Below are 23,927 nucleotides of genomic sequence, written 5' to 3'. Positions count from 1 at the left end.
CGTTAACTGTACATTTTAATATACACGAGCAATAAATTGGTCAATAACTGATAACCGTTCGATATGTTTAAAAATTGTACTACACCTCGTTAAGTCATCGAAACTCATTCCGTCAATAAGGAATACTTCCAAAAAACGATACGACAAATCGTTTTATCCTATATTCCAAGAAATACCTGCTCTTGTGTCGTTTAAACAGAACACAAATATTGCAACAACTATATGATAAGATTACAGCTGCTTTTAATCAGGTGTTGGCATAAGATAAGCATCATTCGTTTTTGAAACTTCACTCGTACCAGGTCACAAGATGCCAGGTAAGTGGTGTGATTTTACGTTTGGTTCCAACGTTTATTTAAACATCGCAAATTATTCCTATCAAACGTTCCAAGCAGTGTTTACAAAATTTAAATCTCCCTTTAATTATTTACAAATTTGTTCGATTTATCATTAACGTAAACATTAACTTCACAGATTTCCAACATTAAATTACAAAATTTCCAAGCACAAATTACGAATAAAATGGAACAAAAACATTACAACGAGTGCATAGTGCAAATTTTTCATTTCCTGTTCGTCTTATCAGCGGAGAAATTTGCTTCTCGATAAATCTTATCGACAGAGCACTAATCAACCACGAAATTTTACTTTATCCAGAAACGTTCCTATCTGTCTTCTAATCGAACTTCTTTTCTATAGAACCTCGCTGATTTCTTTTCCTTCCAACATATCTACCTACTTCACCGGAAAAGATAATTTCACCACACCCCCTGATACGAGTGTATTTTCTTTCCTCAGATATGCAAACTAATAGATCGTTTTTATCGAAGCTTACAGGTGGGTCAGCCGTACGTCGGGGCAAAGTTTGCCGGAAACCGCGGTCCAAGGTGGCCGCGACGTAGACGGAAGCACGATTTTCGTCGGGAGAGCCTTCCACGAAGGTGACATGCTCCCAGCGAAAGTGATCCCCGATAAAAACGTAGCTTACGTGTGTCACAACGGCGAGGAGCATCCGAAACACGATTACGAGGTGTGTATACAGCGAAAAGTAACGTATCCTCTCGTTAACCCTTTCGTTACTATCGAATATTACTTGGAACCTTTCAGCGCACTTCCACCTTAATTCGATACTCTAGTTTCATCCTTTACGCACTCGCACCTTCGTTTAGTCAACCGAATTTTAGAACGACACGGCCAAAGTAGGAAATTTTGCAACCCTCGTTAAGAAATTACCGCCAGTGACCCGTGTTGCGCGTTGAAATCTACCGCAGCGAAAGGGTGAACATCGCTCTTCTGTAAACGAGCTCGTTTAACAATCATCGATGATTTAATCAAATTTCAGAGAAATTAATTTCCACGAAATGGTAGAAATTTCTGAACGAAAGAGTTCTACTATAATATCTGACTAAACACGTTTATTAATAATAATTATTCCGCGAAAGAGTGCGAGATAAGTGTCGAAGAGCGTTTCAAACGATTCCCTGGAAAAGATGAGTTAACTTATTAAGGCAGAATCGTTTATTTATTCAGCGATTCCTCATTTTTAATTCAAACATCGTCAAAGATAAAATCCGCGAGATTCGTATTTGCAAGAAACGGTATGAACGAGTAACACTTTGAAGCAGTATATATGTATACTTAACGAAGATTAATTTTAACGAATTTAGTAGCAATTCGAATCACAGATTAACCTGTATATACATACACTACCGGCCAAAAGTTTCGAATCACCTCCCACTTTTCATCGATATTAAATCTGCTGCTAATTTTTTATAGATTTCAAGTTTATCTCAATTCTACGTTTATCAATTGACTCGAACGATAAGAAATTCTCAAAGTCGCTGACTTCTTTCTGGAAATTTTTATGTAAATTGCAATGCTCGGTGATTCGAAATTTTTGGCCGGTAGTGTATATTCCTCTTTGTAATCTAATCTCGTGGCTGAAAATGTTCACTATCTTCCCGCTATCTTTCACGTTTTATCCAAAGAAGTGGGGTAGGGAAAATCGATCGTTGCGAGGTATCAGAAGTGACTGCGCTGGTAAACGAAGATCGTTCTGTCGATTGTAACAGGTATTTTCGATAACGAATCTAATTCCAGCCGACGTAACGAAGAAACTTCTTAACTCGCAACACGGAATCGAGATTTCGTGTCAAGGCGAAGCCGTGTTGCGGATCGGAATAGAGTTTGCACCTATGGCTTTGCACGATTTCACGATCTCCTTAGGCTAAGGAAAATACAACGCGATGATCCTTCAAAAAATATAGAGAAAATATTAAATGGAATAAAGTGAAAAAGCTAGAGAAAAGAAACTAATAAATTATCCGATCATCTAGATTTATGAGACAGCAAAAAGCGAGAAAAGGAAAAGTACCAGGAGAAAGAAGTGAATAAATTATCGACGATTGTTTTTTTTTTTTTTTATTCAAACGACTCTTAATCCATCAATTCGTCGTCGTAAAGCGAGACAGCTCGTAAATCAAAGTCTACGTCTCTTTGTGTCGTATCGAGTGTTCGATCGAGGTTCTTGTACTCTTCGTGAGGAACTAATTTGAATAATTGTCGGTATTTACATCGATGAACCGGTGGAGAGTGTCTCGTAACTGTTCAGGTGAAAGTGATTTAGGTGAAAAGTCTTTACTCATTTCTACAAAATAGCCCGAAAATCTGAAAATATCGAGAAGGGGTTGTTGAAAACCTCTACAAAACCCTAAATACCTTGAGATGACACAGATCATTTAGGCGATTTTCACAATCGCAAGCTCGACGATCGTTTTATTTATTTATTTTCCGATATTCTACGGAGTACGAGATTTCAACGAATCGTTCTGTTTCCGACAGATTTTGTGTCAAGGTGAATTCGCATGGGAGTTCTGCAACAACGGATCAGTCCCAAGCGATGCTGTGATCGCAGGGCAGACCACCGATGGAGAACCTCTGTATGTTGGCCGTGTTCTCCATAATGGATCCCAAACAGTCGGCAAGGTCGGAGTTTGCTGTTCCTTTTATCGCGTAGAAAATTCGTATTCCTAATGTCACGCTGTTTGTTAAATTAAAATTGACAGTGTGTCGCGTGAGACTGGTTAGAGAGCAGCGAAGGAAACGGAAGAGAAGAAGCGTAAACCGGAAGAACGGCAGATCTCGACGAAGTAAACGTTTTTATTGTTACAGGTTCAACCTAGCCACGGATGCCTCTACATTCCTTTCGACGGTGAAGAATTATCCTTCAAAGACTACGAAGTACTCGTGATTCATTAATTATCCTAGTCGAATCGAAGTTAACTGTATATCATGACCGACATTTCTACTAAAAATTGTACGTTGAGCGAGCCTAACTCGAAAAGTAAATCGTCGTTTCTCTTCTAACAAAACATCTTAATTTCCGCGTGCCGCGTTAAAGACGCGTAAAAGTCGCAATATGACTCACGATGCATCTGATACAACGTAAGGTTAAACGATAAGACAAAAGTGATACCGTCGAAGACGTTTATTACTCGTAAACATCTCTCGATTCCTCGAGCTCGTATCGATGAAATCAACGGTACACGATTTTCCTTCGTTGACGTTCCTTCGTGAAAAACTCAAGGGTCACCGTGATTACAGACGGTTCAGATCAGTCGTAAGAGTGTGTATACCGTTATCAGTGTGTTTCGCGAAGCGAGCTGCAATTCTTACGAAAGACGAGACGCGTCTTACCACCCGAGAGCCTAAATAACGATTACACTGCGTGTCGTGAAAGCCTGAAACGTTCGATTTTCAGCTGAAATTGTAGCAAAAGCAGACGAGAAACGGTGGTAGGAAAGGAAGCGAGCGGACTTCCACTGGAACCCTCGCGATCCTCAGGCCGGTCTGTTCCGAGTTCAAGCACGCGTTCTCAGCGGATGTGCCGGGGAAACACGAAAACAACGGGTCTGTTACGGCTCTGAATCGAATATTTTATAGCGTCGCTCGAATTACGAGCATTACTCACTTGACGACGTCATACGGTCAACTTAAGAGCCAGGGCCGTAACTCACACCTTCTAATCCGGCCGCGAGATCCACCGAATTCCTCCGGTTCTCGCGAAACACCGTTCAACCCTACGAATCGTCCCTCGTACTCTCGATCCTTGGTTCGAACGACGATAAAAACGATCGTACCAAGAATGTGTTTACGAACGAGGTCTCGTCTGTGCGTGATCGATGAAAGTTTCTCTCCACGGAAGCACAACAGAGGTCTAGAAAAATCTTGAGGCCGTCGTACACGTAGGAACGAGGCACGAATAATAATTGGCAATTCGTCACAATTGGCCAGCCGGCAAACGTGATTACGGGACCAGAAAGGTCCCACGTGCAAATCGTCTCGTCGTGGGTATACTGCCTTAATCCAATCTTTGATTTATCGTTCTGGGTGGCCTCACGAGGGGGGCAGCACGGCCCTGCCTGAAATAGGCTCCGGCCGTAGAAGACAAGACGGTCCAGTTGCGATTATTTTATCAACAAATTGCCACATTTAACAGCACCTCAACTCTGGCCTACCCAGAGACGTCTCTTCCAACGGTGCTCGATGTTTACGCGCCTTTTCGATCGTCGTAGGAATATCGGGGTATCTTTGCTCCCTTTCGGGCCATCTGGAGATTTCAACGAGTGGGAAGATCGCTAATTTCTTTGGATTTTTGTGGGAGCCAGCTTGGAACGTCGATTAACCCTTTGTCAACCCTTTCGGTGGCCGAATTGTCTCTTTAAAGAATTTATTATTTATTTGGTGATTATCTCTTCTGTAATGGGCGCTGAATTAAAATCAATGTTTATAAAGGTACTCAAATGAGATGTACGAAAGGGTTAATCCTCCGGATAGTTTATTCTGTATTTTTCTTGGGTTTTATTAATATTTGATAAAGTGCACGAGTGAAATTTTAATATTTTATCAAGTGCACGTGTAAATAATTCCAACGAATAGTTCGATTTCGAATAAACGAAACCGATCAACGTCTGTCGCGAAATGCGTTTGCAAGGTTATGTCAGTTTAAGGAGAGGACTGGCAAAGTTTGCTCGACTCGAGTGATTTTACGAGGTAAGACCAGAAATTTGAGGAACGTTTTATTGCAACACCGCGAAACAGACGCAGGATTACACGTAGGTCCACGTGACATTTCCAAGGTATCGACATGACAGAAGGAGAAAAAAGAGGAAAACACGATCTTTCGGCGTCGACGACATAAACACAAGTTTCGCGCTTGACCCACATTCGTTCGGCGTCCGAGTGAAACGTTCGAAACACGTGACCAGATGTGCGTATACTTTTCATTTAGCGTACTATGATTTCTAGTAATTTCGCCACTTTCTTCGTGCCTAACTCGAGCGAACCTGCCCTTTAAACGTTCCCCTCGTAAAGTATTTAATCACACCTGTAATCTTATTATCTCAACAATAAAGTAATTACGAAAAATCACGCATGGAGTCAGACATATTTTTTATACTGGGTTAAGGTAATGGGAAAGTATATACCTTGACTCATTTTCAAGCGAATTTGAATGCCTTCATCCCCACTGCAACACCTGATCAGCCAAAAATGAAGTCGAAATAAACGACGAAGACACTCGCGACGAAAGTAAACAAACCTCCAAAAAATCCTCCTTGTAAAATGTAACCAAACATCTTCCAAACCATCCCCATAAAATTCTCAAAGCTACCCTAGTACATTCTTCAAGAAGAAGAAGCCCATCTATCGCCACCCTACACCTCTCCAGTGATCCTTCGCAAGATGCCCAAAATTTGAAGCAGTAAGCGGTAAAAAAAGAATCAAGTTCCTCGTGAAATCCCGAAAAAACAGTAGCAGCGAGGGCTAACCTTGACCCTAAAATCGACGAAGAGCGGAATCGGAAGCGACGGAATACGGTTGTTTGTCTGTAGAAACGATTGGCACGAAGAATGACTATGCCGACGACGACGTTGTTTCGTCGAGCACTTAGCGGGCTAGGTGGATGTACCCTCGGGCACCCCGCACGTGTAGTGGAGTAACGAATAGAGAACACACGAGGGGGGAACACGAGGTGGTGGAGGAAGATGCACAATGGTGCATTAGCCAGGAGTAGACAGTCGGACGGTCTCTCCTGCGGACCGGCTGAAATCCGACGAACCGGCATCACCGAAGAATAGGAATAGTTTGGAGAACTTGGACGCCTAGAACTGGTCCAGAGGTAGAATTCGGAGAAAGAAGGGGCAGTACGTCAGACGTATGATTTGAACAACTGGAAGGATCGAAATCTTAACGAAATCCCTGGAGAACGAGTGTTCGCCACTTGTTGAAACCGTCTGCTGGCCACGTCTCTATGATCCTAACCGTTTGGATAATTCGGAAATGACATAGTCTCGTGGGAAACGTTATCGTAACAAAATTGAGAAATTTTTCGAAGCAACGTTCGATCGGAATCACTGTGAATTCGTATTCGAAGAGTACTCTCAAGTGTGACTCGTAGAATTCAGCGTAAAGTTGCTGGGGATGGCTGATACAACCGTGAATGGTCCGCCTACGGTGGTGGACAAGAAACGAGCAGAAACCGTGAACAATCAGATCGTATCCGAGAAAGCAGTCGTCTGGAAATCGATGACTTTCCGTCAGAAATGGTCCTACTTCACCAGCAACATCACCGTCGAGCCTATGATCGCTTGCTACGTGATCCCGTGTATGCTAGCTAGCCTAGCCACGCAGAATCTCAGCTTGGAGAAAGCGTGTAGAGTGAATCTGGCGTATCCCGACGAAGTTTGCACAGCTTTGGCTAAAAGGAACACGACAGGCTACGAGGCAGAGGAAACTGCTGTTCAACAGCTAGTAGCCGGTATGCAGACGTGGAAAACAGCTCTGTCCAGCGGTCTGCCGACGATGTTGATCCTCTTCGTAGGTGCCTGGAGCGATCGTACTGGTTTGAGGAAGCCGTGTATGCTATTGCCGATCGTCGGTGAATTTCTGAGCAGCGTCAGTATGCTGTTGTGCACGTACTTCTTCTACGAAGTATCGATGGAAGCTACCGGGGTGTTCGAGGCACTGTGGCCGGCGCTTATGGGCGGTTGGTTCACCATGTTCATGGGTGTTTTCAGTTACATCGCGGATATCACGTCTGTGGAGTCTAGGACGCTTCGTATCGGTGCTGCGAACGTTTTTTTATCGCTAGGAGTGCCGATCGGTATGGCGTTGTCCGGGATATTGTATCTGAAGCTCGGCTTCTACGGCGTATTCAGCATCTCGACCGTGTGCTACGTGTTGAGCTTCGTTTACGGTTTGGTGGTGATCAAAGAGCCGCCCAGGCCACATTTGCTGAAGAAGGAGAAGAGCAAGGAGAAAAAGATGTCGGTGTGCGCGTCGATCTTAGATTTCTTCGCGTTCAAACACATAGAGGAGACGTTTCGAGTAGCGTTCAAGACAGGGAGGAACAATCGACAGAAGAGGATGCTGGTGCTGATGATCATCGTTATGGTCGTCATTGGACCTCTCTACGGTGAGTTCTCTAGCGTTACCTGAATTTCATAACCTGTTGCATAGTTTTCGACCTGTTGCAAACTGCAACCTGACCGGACTTGGAACGAGGCGCAAACGAGTTTAACTAGTCTGGCGAATTTCAACCGTAAGTGAGAGAGAAAAGAATCACGCGTAATTACCCTTTCCCTTCGTCTCAGCAAGTGCTAGGCAACGTTCGATTTCTCTTTTCGTGTAATTCTCGCACACCCTACTTAACCTTCGCCCTCTTTATCGATACCAGCCGGATTAGAGCGATTTTAACCGCTGAAATACCGTTCGAGATGAAGTTTCCTCCTCGCTTTCACGGTTTCCAAATCGGCGCCCGTAGAATTCACGCGTCTAGCCAGCGAAACAGCGGACACACGTTTCACCGTATCGACAAACGAACGCGAAAGTGGGAATAAGCAGTTTCACGTAACTCTCGTCGATCTTCCTAGTTGCGTTGCGGTAACAGGCGGCGTTCCTACCGGTAATTCTACCGGAATGATGTATGAAAATGATGGAAACCGGTGTTCAGGATGCAAAAGCACGAACCCCTCGAGCTGTAACTCTGCAATTATCGATAGGTAGCTGGTTGGAATGTAATTTCTGGACGAGTATGCGTGTGTTTTCACGCGTGTAACGGAGATACGCGCGTAACTTGTAAATTGTGATAGAGCGCGCAGGGGCGCCGGTGAAATTTCAGAATTTCTCGATAAATTTTCACGCTCGTTAATTTCATCCCGAATAGGGTCGACCGGGTTCGGCTATCTTCGACGTATTCTTTGACACACAATAATGATAATAACAACGTCTTTGTTACACCCACGCGAACGTGTAACAACAAAGGATATAAAGTGGCAGGAAATGAGCAAGAATAGCGAAGACGCGTTATGACCTAATGAATAAGGTAAAAAGGCGAGGTAACGTTAACCTAACCTTGGAAAAATTATACACTACAATTGAGAAAATGAACACGGAGAGGCGCAAAGAAGAGATAAGGATGCGATTAGATTTAAGAATTAGAGGGAAAATTAAGAGTAACCGTGGTATAATACATCATGATGGGACAAACCGTGCTGCGGAATTTTTTAACACGCGTAGGAGGACCAGACGAACGATACAGATAGGAAGTGGGTTATAATAAAGTGTTGCTGAATAGAAAGATGAGCCCCGAAAGTTGGCTAAAGTCAAAACCATGACTCGTAGATATTCAATGACTAAAGTATCAAGGAGAATTGGTGTATAATAGATGACGAAGAAATGATTGTACCTATTTATACGCATCTTCAGATCAAGGGGAGAGAAATATTTAAGGATTCTTTTCTGCCCAATTTCCTACTCAACAGACGTACGTACATCGTAGTTCGATCATATTCCTTCTTCGTACTGTAGCCATGTGTTTTTAGAAAGTTTCTTTTTTCTCTCTGCACTTTTCAACGACGATTCAGGAAGTTGACGTCCCCGTTTCATGCGAACAGTTGTGATGCTAATCACGAGCGACAATACAGTTGTACCCGTCAATTACGGATTATTAGCGCGTCACGAATTCGTATTGCAACAGAGAATTCAAGGCGAGCGTCCTTGCCGTAATTTAATTAGACCGCTAATGCGCCGGACATTATAAAGTTTCGTTGCGTCTTTATCCAGTCTTAGCCAACGAGTAATCGTACGGCTTATAACAATTTCGCGTAATGGTCCTCTTCCGGACTTTCAGAGGCCAACAATTAGGCGTGCATATTCGTGAGATTTCTGATCGCCGGGTATCGTGTCGGACTCTCGGGGCTATCGTGAAAAAATCCTGCGAGATAGTTGAAACATTATGCTCGTTAAGGAGAGCTGCGATTAAGCCTCTTATCGATCGGCGATCTTTCGTAGTTATTAGAGGGAAAAAAGAAGGAAGACTGTGTCCAGTGTGCTAGAATCTCTGAGGAAATACAGTAGTGCACACGTATCAGCCGGGACCGAATGCGGACGCTTAGAGGAGATGTGCCAGTTGTTCACATTCAGGAGTCGATACCGAATTACTTTGTTTCACTCAGCAGCCTCGAACTCCACTCCCAAGTCCCATTTCCAACAATTGCTGGGGATAGCAACGGACGCTTAAGCGTGCAGAAATGCGGACGCTTATGCGTATACTGCTGTAGATTGTCTGGCAATTTTTCAAATCCCTCGTTTGCCAATGTTCCGAGTAAAGGTACGTGAAATGATAAATTGCACTGGTTTATCTTGCTTCTGTATTCGGTGTTGGTTGAAATTGCTTGGCCTCTGTTCTTGGGAGGAGACACGATTTTTGGACGTCGGTTTAATCCTGATGAATTATCGTACCAGATCTCCTACGATTCTTAACCCTTTGCACTCCAATGGCGCTGTTATGGCGACATGGAGAACTTTAATATGTAAAATTCAGGTATTTTTATATATGATCAAAATAATGCAAATTAAGATAAGAAATAGAACTAAGTAAATTTGTAAGCGTTAAAAAATCTTTTGCTTTTATTTTTCGAAACAAAACTTTGGATTTTTACAAGTTTCGCTAATAATCTTATCGAGAAATGCTTGGAACGCAAAGGGTTAGGTTAGGTTAGGTTAGGTTATCGGGCTGAAATTTCACACAGACGTTAGTTCCATCCTTACTAACGTCTAGAAATTGTAAAAGTCCAACAGCAAAAATCCTTACCGCCAAGTTGGGGTTCAAGCATGGTCGGGCGTCCTCGCTCATTCTCCGGCTTGTTCTTCGGTTGGTGGTTTCGATGGAAAGTAGAAACCTGGTCTGATAGGGGTACAAGCTGGGGCACCCTGAGTCCTTCTAAGGACGACCCACACTAGTAGTAGGTTAGGATTTTTACAAGTTTCACTAATAATCTTATCGAGAAATGCTTGGAGCGCAAAGGGTTAATATTTTTCTGTGAAAATTTGGGAAGATCTGAAGTAGAAGTTAGTTTAAATTTTCCAAAAAAAAAAAAGTCCAATTTTGTAGCTCGTTTCTCGAGTGGCCTGAATGCACATACGTAAGTCTTTGGAGCATCGACAATAATAGTCGAGTTTATCTGTCGATACGTCAGCCAACGCGATCGAGGTATATTAGTACCAATCGTTCAAAACATCGTGTAATTGGACGGTGCAATTGTCGTACGCTAATTAAATCAAGAGTGGCTGTTGTACGTACTCCCTTTCGTCATTGCTTCACGCATCATGCTGCACGAATACCGCGTGGACGTGCTGTTAATCAGCGAAAGTTGCGGTGTTAATTACGATTGCGGTGAACGACGGCAAGGACGATCGAAAGAACGGGAACGACAATCGATACCCGTTGTTTTCTTGTTGTAACGCGAATCCGTGTCCTGAATTGCCAGAAGTTGCGTCGGGAATCTAATGTTTCCGCAAGAGTTGACTTTGTCGTCGCAGAAAATTTTGCATTTCTTAAGAAATCGTGTATTAGGGATGAAAATTCTGCGATTTCTCAATGGGAGTTTGCTAAGAATTTTATTTTAGTAATTTACTAAGTATGAATTTTAAGTTAGCTCGAGAAAACTTGGAAATTTTCAGCACTCGAGTGGATGATTTGAGAAATTAGTTTGTGAAAGTGGTATATCAGATATGAAAATCTTTAATTTACTCAGAATTGAATTTTAGTAATTTACCAAGTACGATGTTTAAGTTAAGAGGAAGAATTGAGAAATTTTCAGCACTCGAGTGGTAATTGGAGAAATTAATTTGGGAATGATTGAAAATTGGAGATTTGGTATTACAGGAACTAATACTATAAGAGAAGAGAAAGAAATTGTTAAGGAAGTGGCAAATGCGCGATAATAGAGGCTGCGGCCTCAAACTTATGACCGGTAGTGCATGTGCGAAGTCAATACACCTATTAGAACTAGATTCTGTTCGTACGTATGCTAATACGGTCTGATGGCCTAAGTACCCCGATGTAATTTCAGATCTTTGACCGTCGGAAATAAGTTTAATCCTGCTGGTTCAAGGGGTTACTATAGTATGTCGGGATTGAGTTGCTTTCACTTAGGTAGAGCGCAAGGTTCACGTATAATTTAACCCTTTGCGCTCCACTCACGCTGCTGCGGCGGAGTTCATTGTTTAAACCGTAAATCCATTGGCAAATTAACGTAAGAAATAGACATTGGTTAATTTCTTCGACATTTAGAATTTTCTCTATTACAAACTGCAGAAAATTCACTGCAGAAGTGCACTGGATTTTCAAGCTTTTAGTTTTCAAAAGTTTCACTGCAAAAGTAGTGCACTGGATTTTCAAGCTTTTAGTTTTCAAAAGTTTCACTGCAAAAGTGCACTGGAGTTTAAAATTTTTATTTCTCAAAAGTTTCACTGCAAAAGTGCACTGAAGTTCCAAGCTTTTATTTCCAAAAGTTTCACTGCAAAAGTGCACTGGATTTTCAAGCTTTTAGTTTTCAAAAGTTTCACTGCAAAAGTGCACTGGAGTTTAAAATTTTTATTTCTCAAAAGTTACACTGCAAAAGTGCACTGAAGTTTCAAGCTTTTATTTCTCAAAAGTTTCACTGCAAAAGTGCACTGCAGTTGCAACTTTTCAGTTTCCAAAAGCTTCACTGCAAAAGTGCACTGAAGTTTCAAGCTTTTATTTCTCAAAAGTTTCACTGCAAAAGTGCACTGCAGTTGCAACTTTTCAGTTTCCAAAAGCTTCACTGCAAAAGTAGTGTACTGGATTTTCAAGATTTTAATTTTCAAAAGTTTCCTTGCAAAAGTGCACTGGATTTTCAAACTTTTATTTCTCAAAACTTTCACTGCAAAGGTGCACTGGTCGATCTCATAAAAAAATACTCAAAATTCAAAGGGTAGAGGATAGGTTTTACCATCAAAGTCATTTTTCACCTAACTAAATTTCTCTGTAAGATCTACTTCGTGTGATTTACCTATTCAACAGATCCACTAACAACGATTAAAATAAAAAGATACATTTTCCTAAGACTCTACTTGATTCACAAATTTTTAATTTCAAGACAGGAGAGTACAGAAGAGATTAACGACAGGAGAATATAGACTACGATCCAGTCGAATAGTAAGGAGGGAGTTAATTGCAAGTGCAACGATTAGAATCACTCATCGAGGATGATCGCTAATCGCGCAGCAATGTTTCTCTCTTCAAGACCGATCCTCGAGTGTACATAGTGACTTTATATAATTGCTCTGCAAATTTACTTAACATCTGCGATAATTTTAATCTCGGACTAATCGATACATCGAAAACGTGAAAATCGCCAATCCTTCTCGCAGATCTCGTAACGCAATTCACAAACAGAAGTTCCGCAAAGTGCACAAAAATTGACTATACACGACGTGCAAATTGCGTTAAATGCCTAAACACCGTTCGACATTTGCAAGTTTCGTGGGAAAAAACGAGGCCAATGGTGTACGCCAAATGTTTTTGCATATTCACCTCGACTTTTTCTCTTCTCTCTGTTATACGCTGCCGGCCAAATGTTTGGAATCACAGATACAGGCAAGTTTCGTGGGAAAAAACGAGGCCAATGGTGTACGCCAAATGTTTTTGCATATTCACCTCGTCTTTTTCTCTTCTCTCTGTTATACGCTACCGGCCAAATGTTTGGAATCACAGATACAGAAATTTCCAGAATAAAGTTAGCAATTTTAAGAATATTTTAACAAATTTTTCCTCGTTCAAATCAATCGAAATAAGGTAAAATACTATCGATCTCCGCAACATCAATTTCAAATCTATAAAAAATTAGCAGCGGATTCAATTTTACCGTAAATTAGCAGGGGATTCGAAACTTTTGGCCGGTAGTGTATGTCTGCAAAAGGAAGGCTTAAAATTTGCATCCTGAAAAAGTAGCCTTGCAGCAGTCGAAGGATACGAAAACGTTCCTTCAATATCTCGATATACTACTTTCGGGTAAACGAAAAAAGCACGCTGCTCGCGAAAAATATTGCAAAACCTAGAATTCAAATTACAATTTAAATTTTTCAATAAATAACCCTCGAACCTTCGTTTATACTTTAATAAAAAACCTCTAACCAAATTTGAATCATCTTTCTCTTTCAACAGCCCAAGCGATACGCGTAAATTTCAAATTTGTGCAATTTCATTTTTAAGGCATTGCAGTTTTTTTTATCAAGCACTGTAGATCCCTAGAATTTTCTCAGGAACAAAGGACGTGTCGTGTTTGACAACGAAAAGTTACCATCAGCATGACCAACTAAAAAGCGAAAATATTATTACACTCGGTACTCCGTCGTTACATATGAATTATAACAAAATTATAGCATAGCGGTGTTTTGGCTGGTAGAACGGCGATTAGACGGCGTTAAATCCCGGCAAGATAACGCGAATCGATAGTAAAGAGGGAATCCAGAAATTGTCTCGAAACGGAGAGACGATCGTAAGAAAAACAAAACAATGATGTGATAATAGCCTAAACTCGACGGAAACGATTAAACGGGAAGCCTGATGGACGAACTTGCGTAACTCCGTGTGCGTATCCTTATGTAATGGCGGCTAGAAACGCGTGGAAATCGCTCGAATCCTGTGTAACGCGGTTTCACGGCGAACTCCGTAGATTGGTGATCGTATTATTACTCGTTACATGGTACAAAATCGTCGTTATCTTATGCTCGTAAATCATCGAAACTTCTCATTTTAAACGCTTGAAGATTCATCCTAATAAAAATTCCATCCGCTTGGAAATCCGAACTTTAATCGTTCCCTAATTGTTTCGCGACGGGAAAAATCATGGTGAAACAAAACTGAATTTCTTGGAAGTCGTAGATTCGAAGGATGTAAGAAAAGAGTTAGATCGTCTTCTGGTGAAGATTGAATCAGGATTTTTAAAACGTTTCTCTGGTGTTGTATGATTTTCGGGATTTCCAAACGGTGTGCTTTGAAATGGTACTTAATTGCGCTGGTCTTCCAATCGAATTTTATCGCTCGATCACGGAACACGAATGCTCGAAATGATCTAGCAAGATTTTATCCGTCGAATTTAATCGAACGGAGAGAGAAGGACAGTCTGCGAGGAATGGTAAGAATGGTACTTGGTTATCTTCTCGTACAGTGTCTACCTTTTACGAGGTAATAATTTATTCGAGCAAAAACTGATGAACACGGACGATGAATGATTCGTGAGGTTCTTCTAACGCCTAACCCTAAGTGATCTTCCGCGTGTCATTTTCAAGTTAAATTCGAAAGCCATTACGCATTGTGGCGAGCACGATGGAGGCAACATTGCAGAAGTAGCGATGGACGCGAGCCTGCCAATTCTCGAAAAACGTTTTGACCATGATCTTTCATGCCAGCAGAATCGCTCCAACCCACATTGGATTTAGAACATTGCAACCCGCTATTTGGAAGTTACGACACGTACAGCCTCTGTAATTTCAACGAAATTCTCGGCCTCCTTACTCGGAATTGGAATTTTCATAAATGGAGAAAAGTAGAGTTCGTTCTCTGTTGAGTTTTCGACGATAAGGAAATTCTGGTTTTATTTTTTGAATTTTCAGCGAAGATAGAAGCGCGATTCAATTTTCTGTGAGAAGAGAATTTGGGTATATTCGAATTTTCAGTGAAGAAAGCGTAATTCAGTTTTCTGTGATAAGAAAAGTTGAATTTTATCGAATTTTCAGTCGTGAGAGATTTAATTTGCATTTCCTTCGAATTTTCAGTGAAGAAAGAAACGTAACTCAATTCTCCACGATAAGAAAATTTCGATTTTTTCGAATTTTCAGCGATGAAAGGCTCAATTTTCGTTTTTTTCGAATTTTCAGCGATGAAAGGCTCAATTTTCGTTTCTCTCGAATTTTCAGCGATGCAAGTTTCAATTTTCGTTTCTCTCGAATTTTCAGCGATGCAAGGTTCAATTTTCATTTCTTCCCAATTTTCACCGAAGAAAGAAGCGTAACTCAGTTCTCCACGATAAGAAAATTTCGATTTTTTCGAATTTTCAGCGATGAAATGCTCAATTTTCGTTTCTCTCGAATTTTCAGCGATGCAAGATTCAATTTTCATTTCTTCCATTTTTTCGAATTTTCAGCGATGAAAGGCTCAATTTTCGTTTCTCTCGAATTTTCAGCGATGAAATGCTCAATTTTCGTTTCTCTCGAATTTTCAGCGATACAAGATTCAATTTTCATTTCTTCCCAATTTTCACCGAAGAAAGAAGCGTAACTCAATTTTCCACGATAAGAAAATTTCGATTTTTTCGAATTTTCAGCGATGAAAGGCTCAATTTTCGTTTCTCTCGAATTTTCAGCGATGCAAGATTCAATTTTCATTTCTTCCCAATTTTCACCGAAGAAAGAAGCGTAACTCAGATTTTGACGATAACAAAATTCCGAATTTCTAAATTTTCAGTAACCAGCCAAACGCAAATGGAAAATTTAACGAGAACAATTTACATTCCAGGTGAAATGGCGGTGATGTACCTGTACATGAGATACAGGTACCATTGGAACGAGGTGATGTTCAGCATGTTCACCACATTCGCCATGGTGACGAATTTAATTGGTAAGTGAACGCGTCTCATAAAAAGAATCTCCAGTCCTCCTTGACATTAACTTTTAACGCGGACCTCTTTCGGCGTGGCCTCGTTGAACAAGTATCTCGCGTAATTACTCTTGTTTATCGCTAAAACAGAATATCGATCGTCGATCCTTGCTTTACATAAGACGATCACAGTAAATTCAACGGAAGAAAAAGACAGAAGATTACCTTGTTAATTTCCGCGATGACATTTGATTCTAAAATTACACGTGATTTTTCACGTGCCATAGAGCAAAAACCAGTGTTTACAACCGAAATGAAAAAACGATACGTGAGGTAACAGAGGGACTGGCATTTTGTACACGTGAGAGATTACATCTCGTCCTTCTTCGCACACCGTGCATCTTGGTGAGTTTCCATAGTGCATCGTTACCTGTGCAATACTGTACAGGTCGAAGAAAAGATCGAAGAAAAAGGCAATTCCTTGAAACAAGAAACTTCGATTGCAAGATTTCTTCTCTATAAAACTCCTATAAAAAAGAAAAAGAAAAACAATTAATCGAACCTTGGAAAAAAGACAGTTTCGAGATACATTTACGAGCAGGTTCAAGTTTCTGCTCCGAATTCTTCACTGCTTAATTTCATTCTCTTTCTCTGCTTTTTCTCAAATTTTTTACTCGCCAAAGACCTCGAACGAACCGCGTACAACTCGTACGCCATTCAACGATCACCTTTTTTACCTAATCAATCCACGAAAGCGGCGGTTGCATAATGTATTGTTGCCAGGCGGAATTGCCGGTCATCGTTTTCGAGTAAACCGAGGGAAACCCATAGGCACGAGGTCGTTGTTGAAACGAGAATTAGTATAGACAAAGTGCGTCGATCTGACGGACGATTAAACCGAGACTCGCAATTCTGTATCCTTGGAGAAGGATTGAAAGTTGGAAGATGTATCTACTTGCGTCGAGCAAAAATTGCTATTAATCGTTCAGAGTTTCCTAACAATTCTAACAGAAAGTTGCAACGATGGCGAAAGAGACAATTTGAAATCTGTACGTGAGGATGAGTTTGATCACGTTTCTCGACGTCACAATCTCGATTCGTTTTTCTTTTATAGGAACTGCAGTGTCTGTGGGTGTGTTCAGTCATATTTTAAAGATCGACGACGCGATCGTGGGAATAATGAGCTCTATGAGTAAAATTTTAGCTGGTTTCGTTTACGCGTTCGCTATCACGGATTGGATGATTTACGTGGGTGAGTATCGGTGAAAGGAAATTGTGTACTCTGTTCAAAATGAGAGTAACCTCGCGTGGGACGTGCCTAAGGCAGGGCTAGAACCACCGATTAACCACCCGCGTTTTCCTCCGTCTTACCCTCTGCGCAGAACGGGCGAGAATCGGTCCGAGAGCGAGGTTACTCTTATTTTGAACGACGTATAGAGCGAGGTGGTTTGTCAAGAATGGAAAATCACATATTGTTCGCGTGCGTTTCTTTTTTCAGCGGCTATCGTCGAGATCGTGAATGGAACGTCGTTTATAGCGATGCGATCGATAGCATCTAAACTTGTATCAACAGACGAGCTTGGTAAGTGGATGCGGATTTTTCTTCGGTTTCTCTTCTTTTCTGTGGACGTGTAACAGGTACCGTTGCGTGGAGAATATGTAGATACGTATAGAGGATCTTCGTTTATGTAATTAATGGAATATCCGAGCATGGTTTACATAACGTATTCGTGAAATGATCGTGAATGATGCACGTAACAGAAGTAATTTTTGCAAGCGGTTTGAAAAATTATAGATACACTGGGTCATGATGTGAATTCGTATCGAATTTTGTTATTTCGATCAGTATTTTTAACAAAGTTTGGAATTTGGATCGATGTTTCTAGGTAAAATTCTCAATCTTAAATTTGGTAAAAAAATACTTAGGTGCCTTCTCGTTGCACTTTTCCCTATTTTTTTTGTAAGAGCATTATAGAATTTCCTTGGATTTTCATTAAAATATTTTTCGCTTTCGACAAAACGAGGGAAAGTAAATTACGAAAGCTTGCGCTTCAAATTTTATAATTTAGATCGATATTTCTATCAAACCTCTAAATTTGGTAAAAAAATACTTAGGTGCCTTCTCGTTGCACAACTTTCCCCTATTTTTTTTGTAAGACCATTATAGAATTTCCTTGGATTTTCATTAAAATATTTTTCGTTTTCGACAAAACGAGGGAAAGTAAATTACGAAAGCTTGCGCTTCAAATTTTATAATTTAGATCGATATTTCTATCAAACCTCTAAATTTGGTAAAGAAATACTTAAGTGCCTTCTCGTTGCACAACTTTTCCCTATTTTTGCCTTTTTTTTATAAGACTATTATATCTTCGCTGTAGAATTTCCTTGGACATTCGTTAAAATATTTCTCGCGTTCAACACGAACTTACGTTCGCTATTCGGATATAAAATGGAGAAAAGTAATTAACGAAAGTTTATCGCAATTGGAACACTCGGTACATCGATACACACGCGAGCGCTTAAAACAGAGCGATACGAATTAAAAACGAAGTTGGTCCAGCGTGACAAGTGTCCTTCGACCTAGTGGGATCATTCTGAAAAGCGTTTACCTTCGCTCGTTTTCTCAGAACCACGCAAATAAGATAATCCTGTTTGATTGTGTCTTTAAACAAGTCGACACCATGTCCAACCAATTTCCCACGAGCTTTCCTTTCGTTTAAAACGTTTTCCTACCTCTAGTTAACAACCTATTTAAGTCTCGTAGATCGTTATCTTAGTTTTCGTTTCTTTCAAAACCCTGTTACTAGATCTTACATAGTAAATTGCAACGTTGATACGGTTAATCGTGATACGGTTTATATGTTGGAACAAGGATTGTTGTAATATTTAGGCTGATTTGTTTTAATTCTTCTTAGGCAAAGTGAACTCGTTACTAGGCGTCTGTGAATCGTTAATGCCACTGATCTACGGGCCTATGTACAGTTCCATCTACGCTACAACCATGAAAACTTTTCCGGGGACGTTCTTCATTGTCGGTGCTTGCATGACAATGCCGGCCGTTGTTGCGTTCTTGTAAGTTCTTCCGTTTCCGGCGCGCCATTCATAGTATCGCCATGGCGACCGTTTCGGTTTTCTCTTAGGTTGAAGTGACGAGAACGGAATTTCTATCTTTTCGTAAATAAATAGAGAATAGAGAGGACAGAGTTTCGATTTTCTGATAAATAAATGAAAAATAAAAAATAGGGAGGACAGAATTTCTATTCTTTGATAAATAAATGAAAAATAAAGAATAGGGAGGACAGAGTTTCTATTTTCTGATAAATAAATGAAAAATAAAAGATAGAGAGAGCAGAGTTTCTATTCTTTGATAAATAAATGAAAAATAAAGAATAGGGAGGACAGAGTTTCTATTTTCTGAAAAATAAATGAAAAATAAAAGATAGAGAGAGCAGAATTTCTATTCTTTGATAAATTAATGAAAAATAAAGGATAGAGAGAGCAGAATTTCTATTCTTTGATAAATAAATGAAAAATAAAGGATAGAGAGGACAGAGTTTCTATATTTTGATAAATATATGAAAAATAAAGAATAGGGAGGACAGAATTTCTATTTTTTGATAAATAAATGAAAAATAAAGAATAGGGAGAGCAGAATTTCTATTTTTTGATAAATAAATGAAAAATAAAGAATAGAGAGAGCAGAATTTCTATTTTCTGATAAATAAATGAAAAATAAAGAATAGAGATTACAGAGTTTCTATTTTTTAATAAATAAATAAAGAATAAACGATGCTTTAACTTCTTAACGTTCACTATTCTTTAATTATTTTCTTTCACTTTCCACATTACTGTAAAATAATTCAAAGAAAGATAAAATTGATCTTACACGGCACATCAAACTAAGAGAAATGTGAGTGTCAAGGGGTTCGATACTACGACCACAATTTCTTCTACATAGATTTTCTCGTCACTTCGATAACCCTACCAAGCATTTCACCGAAGAGAAATATTCAATAAACGAATGAACATTGTTAACGTTAATTAACAACGTGAATTTTTCCACGAACAGCTGGTTATACACAGAGCACAGGAAAGATCGTCAGCAGCTGGAGCAAGAGAAGAAGACGAGGATGAAGGAGATCGCCGGCGAGAAGAAACCGGAAGCTCCTACGATGAACGGCGTCACGAACGCGGCCTTCGAATCCGAACAATTGTAACGCACGCTTCGCCCGAGAATACGTAATTTTTTTTTTTTTTTTCTATCAACAAGAAGAGCAAAAAGAATCCGAAGAAGAACGCCTAACAAACGACGAGTGTACGACAAAAATGAGAGAGGTCGATGAAGATAGATGTAAGAATTATTCACGCTGAGACAACTTATTAACGAACAGTCGCACCGAAACAGGCGATACTCCTTTTTTTTTCTACGTGCGAACATTTTTCAATGTACAAAGTATGAAACGAAGTATAAAGAAACATTTCGATAACTGATCATACTTTTCACTTTGGTACATTCGAATCGAAATCAAAACAAACTAACACTGAGACAAGCGCCGAAATCTTAAATAGCAGACGAAGTCACACCACTTACTCCGACTCGAGAGAACAAAACGTTTCGAATAAAGGATAACTTCTCCATCGACTCCAATTTGCAATGACGAGAAAACGAAAAAGGAAAAAAAAGAACGACAACAGAACAGAACAGGAAAAGACATGAACTTTATTCACGGCAATAGGTATCCTTTATTTCAAGCCCTAGTACAAATAGTCTCCGGTACTTAATAAATAAATGGTAAACAATATACGAATGTGGAACAGATTGTCGATAAATTCTGTTCAGGCGTATCAGTATTACGAAATGCTACTTGCATACACACACACACATTTTACTTTTTTTTTTTCTTCCCAACCATCGCGATAATACCGTGAAATGAACGAAGAGAAGAGAGAGAGAGAGAGAGAGAGACAGAGAGAAATTTCACAGACGAGACGACGTTGACGTGCTTTTAATCATAGTTACGTAAAATGCAACTCTTGTTACGACCGAGACATAAGTTTCATCTTGTGTTCGATATTAACCTTAAATCGATGTTAAGTCTTATATACTCGCGAACAAGAAAGCAACAAAGTATCACGCGTACCATTTCTCCCTTTATTTTTCTTCTTTTTTTTTTTCTTTCTTTCTTTTGTTCCGTGGATCGTATGAATTTTGCAAAAAAATTCAATTTTCTAGAAATTTTAGAGAATTGCTATCAACGAGATCGATCTGTTGTAACGTTTTTACCGAATAGTAATTTATACTAAGGCCCGAGCTGCATCATTTCCCCCGTACACATGTATTATAGTTTATTGTGATATAGTACAATAGTTTTGTATTTAGGAAATAAATAAAGTTTACAGAAATGAACGGATTCTCATTGATACACGTTACTTCGATTAGCTGACGATGATAAGGATACTGATGATAACGTGACGAATATACGGTTGCATTCTGGATGGATTGGCTGCGTTAGATTTATCGGAAATTATATCGAGCAAAACTGTCTATCTGAATTACGAATTTCAAATGTGAACTTGTCGAAGAAAATCTACCAAAGAAACTGTTATAAAATTGTTGTAACGATATTTTATATTCGAATAATATGATAATTATTCTAATAAAATTTCATCTAATTCCTAGCTTATCTACGCAACTATTTCAATTATTCTAGTTCCCGCCGCTACCGTACCGTTAATTGTCCCTTCCGCCCCGCAAACAGCCCCTGTCATAATTTATACCATAGACGAAGTACAGGATAGACCTTGCATCTAATGCACTTTCTTGTCCAACGTTCTGAAATACCGATCGTGTAAAAAATCGGTGAATTTAGGAATTACGTACAATCCAACAGTCAATGATGGTAAAATCGATAGATCTAAAAGACCCTCTTTTGTTAAATCTGCATGTAAAGAAAAATACATATATTGAATTGCGTGGATAGAATTGTTCACAATCTCCTGACAGCGGTAGAACACGCGTATGTGATTAATAATCTACTAATAAACAATTAGATTACTTTCTTATTTGTAACTTCTTAGTTACATTCAGTTCTAATTCCAATCACTGCTAATGTTGCAACCTTGTTCTACTACTAAGTCGGTAACGTAGCAGCCGACACGAGAATGGTAAGGGCACTCTGTGCCCTCTCGACGTGGACAAAAAAATGCATCAAGTGTTACGTCTACCCTGTGCTACAGTTATCTTATCCGATATCAAGTACATAAGCTACCGTAGATTCCCACATTATCGACGAACAGTCAACAGGCTACTACTTCCACGCGACGCAGATTCCGAAATCATACGTGAAGTGTACGATCTCTGTGAAACTGCATTCCCGATGGCCATGTGTCACGTCACACGCTACAGTAACGCACTGCCACCGAGGCGAGTGGTATGATGTGAAAGAATTTGGATCGTGTGAACTTTGTACAAATAGTCATACCAGTATACTCTGCGATGCGCTGTCTATCGCTTGCACCGAGATAAACGACAGATAGTCGATCAACCAACGTGCATATCCGAGGTATCGCGAACGATAGAGAATCAGTTTCGTGTAAGTTAAGGCGAAAGGTTAGACTCGTGGTCGAAATCACGGTTTTTTACCGTGAGGCAGAAAAGTTACGGGCAGGAAAGGACGCGTGAGGCCACCTCTCTTTGTCCTACGTGTACGTGTACCATCATCGTCGGCTATTTCGTTCTGTCTCGTTCCGTTTCGCGGTCGATCTTTGTTCGTGGCACGCATCGAAGGCAGCTAGCTCATCGAGAAAAACAGAATCTAAAAACGTGTGAACGTCGAGCGAAACGACGCTCGGCCAGCAAAGGTGAGCAAGCGGAAAACTGAACTGCATAGATCTCTTCTCTTGACACTGATCCAACTGAGAATTGATCGATCGTACATTTGGCAAACTTGACTTGTTTCGTTTGAAATTGACAAAAAAACGTACGATTTCGAAAAAATTTTCTCGTTTAATTCCCTCATTTTTTCTATTAATTCTTTACGAACAACAATGTCCATGAAATATCGTCTCGTTCTTGACATAGATCGATCGAAAATCAAGGAAGAAAGCGTAACGAAAATTGACTTTTCTCTCGGTCGATGTAATTGGATCGGTGATCGGTGTATCGGTGAAATGCAAGTGTAATATATTCGTTTTCGTTCGAAACGCTGCGAGATTTCACACACGACCAACGTGGGTGTTCAAATCTCGCGGCATCCCAGTTTGAATTCCATCATCGCGGCGTTTCGTTGTTCAACCAGATAAACGATAAATTCTGTTCCGGTATTGTTACCAAAATCACGTAATACGCGATAAAAACGCCTGTGGACATATTAAACTCTTACAGTACGTGGCCAATATATCATCGAGAAACGTTCGCTGCAGTTTCTACAGGGCTATTTTTGCGCACATGCGGCGACAACTTACAAGTCCGTTTAATTTGGTGCGCTGATACTTGTTTATGAGGCCGAAACGTAGGATAGCATTGAAAACGATGCGCATCACATATTTACAAATACAGCGTGCTCGTTAATTTTTTTTACGCAACGTGAATTTTCATTTCCTGATAACCTATTTCATTTTCACTTCGCTGGATAGTTACACGGTTTCATGGAAACTCGTACTTACGAACGAAACGTTATTTTCGAACGCTCTCGAGAGTCCACTGTCGAGGAAAAATTAAAAGTATTCATAACGATACAAATGGTACCGGTTGAACCAGTTCGAACGTAAAGCAGTTCTCCTTTTTTTCTTTCAATGAACTTCCATTGAAACATTTGCTTGTATTGTCTCATTATACAGATTGCAGATAATTAACATAGAAAAAACGATATGTACTTAGGATTCAACGATTAAAAATAAATATCTAAATCGAAGAATTTTTCGTTGGAACGGTAAAAGGAGAAAGTTTCGAAAACTTTCTCGA

General features: G+C 40.0%; 3 protein-coding genes across 4 annotated transcripts in view; all 3 read left to right on the top strand.

The window, feature by feature from the left end:
• The first annotated feature begins 279 nt into the window (after nt 1-279).
• On the top strand, nt 280-4,763 carry LOC108577989. Its single transcript, XM_017941232.1, has 4 exons — nt 280-317; nt 831-1,030; nt 2,842-2,985; nt 3,172-4,763. Exons 1-4 carry the CDS (start codon nt 311-313, stop codon nt 3,256-3,258), a joined length of 438 nt encoding a protein of 145 aa, XP_017796721.1. The 5' UTR covers nt 280-310; the 3' UTR covers nt 3,259-4,763.
• Nucleotides 4,764-6,480: 1,717 nt separating this feature from the next.
• Nucleotides 6,481-20,932, top strand: LOC108578276 (solute carrier family 46 member 3). The gene is made up of 6 exons (XM_017941573.1): nt 6,481-7,474; nt 15,884-15,985; nt 17,079-17,216; nt 17,463-17,546; nt 18,880-19,036; nt 20,034-20,932. Exons 1-6 carry the CDS (start codon nt 6,481-6,483, stop codon nt 20,179-20,181), a joined length of 1,623 nt encoding a protein of 540 aa, XP_017797062.1. The 3' UTR covers nt 20,182-20,932.
• A 1,527-nt stretch (nt 20,933-22,459) lies between these two features.
• LOC108578254 (angiotensin-converting enzyme-like) overlaps nt 22,460-23,927 on the top strand; it is a 6,594-nt gene continuing 5,126 nt past the window's right edge. Inside the window, exon 1 of one of the 2 annotated variants that reach the window (XM_017941546.1) lies at nt 22,460-22,527. The gene's annotated coding sequence lies outside the window, so the exon portion shown is untranslated. Of the gene's footprint in view, nt 22,826-23,927 lie in introns of both variants that reach the window. The other variant, XM_017941541.1, reaches the window with a different exon arrangement.

Source organism: Habropoda laboriosa, unplaced genomic scaffold (assembly GCF_001263275.1).
Source record: "Habropoda laboriosa isolate 0110345459 unplaced genomic scaffold, ASM126327v1 scaffold5, whole genome shotgun sequence".
Taxonomy (NCBI): Eukaryota; Metazoa; Arthropoda; class Insecta; order Hymenoptera; family Apidae; genus Habropoda; species Habropoda laboriosa.
This window is presented reverse-complemented; position numbering and strand designations above follow the sequence as displayed.

Bases quoted from the DNA above. Each gene is read 5' to 3' on its own strand.
- LOC108577989 (XM_017941232.1), top strand. The intron at 1,031-2,841 runs GTGTGTATACAG...TGTTTCCGACAG, and splicing joins ATCCGAAACACGATTACGAG to ATTTTGTGTCAAGGTGAATT. The intron at 2,986-3,171 runs GTCGGAGTTTGC...TTATTGTTACAG, and splicing joins GATCCCAAACAGTCGGCAAG to GTTCAACCTAGCCACGGATG.
- LOC108578276 (XM_017941573.1), top strand. From the start codon at position 6,481: ATGGCTGATACAACCGTGAATGGTCCGCCTACGGTGGTGGACAAGAAA. The intron at 7,475-15,883 runs GTGAGTTCTCTA...TTTACATTCCAG, and splicing joins CGTCATTGGACCTCTCTACG to GTGAAATGGCGGTGATGTAC. The intron at 19,037-20,033 runs GTAAGTTCTTCC...TTCCACGAACAG, and splicing joins CCGGCCGTTGTTGCGTTCTT to CTGGTTATACACAGAGCACA.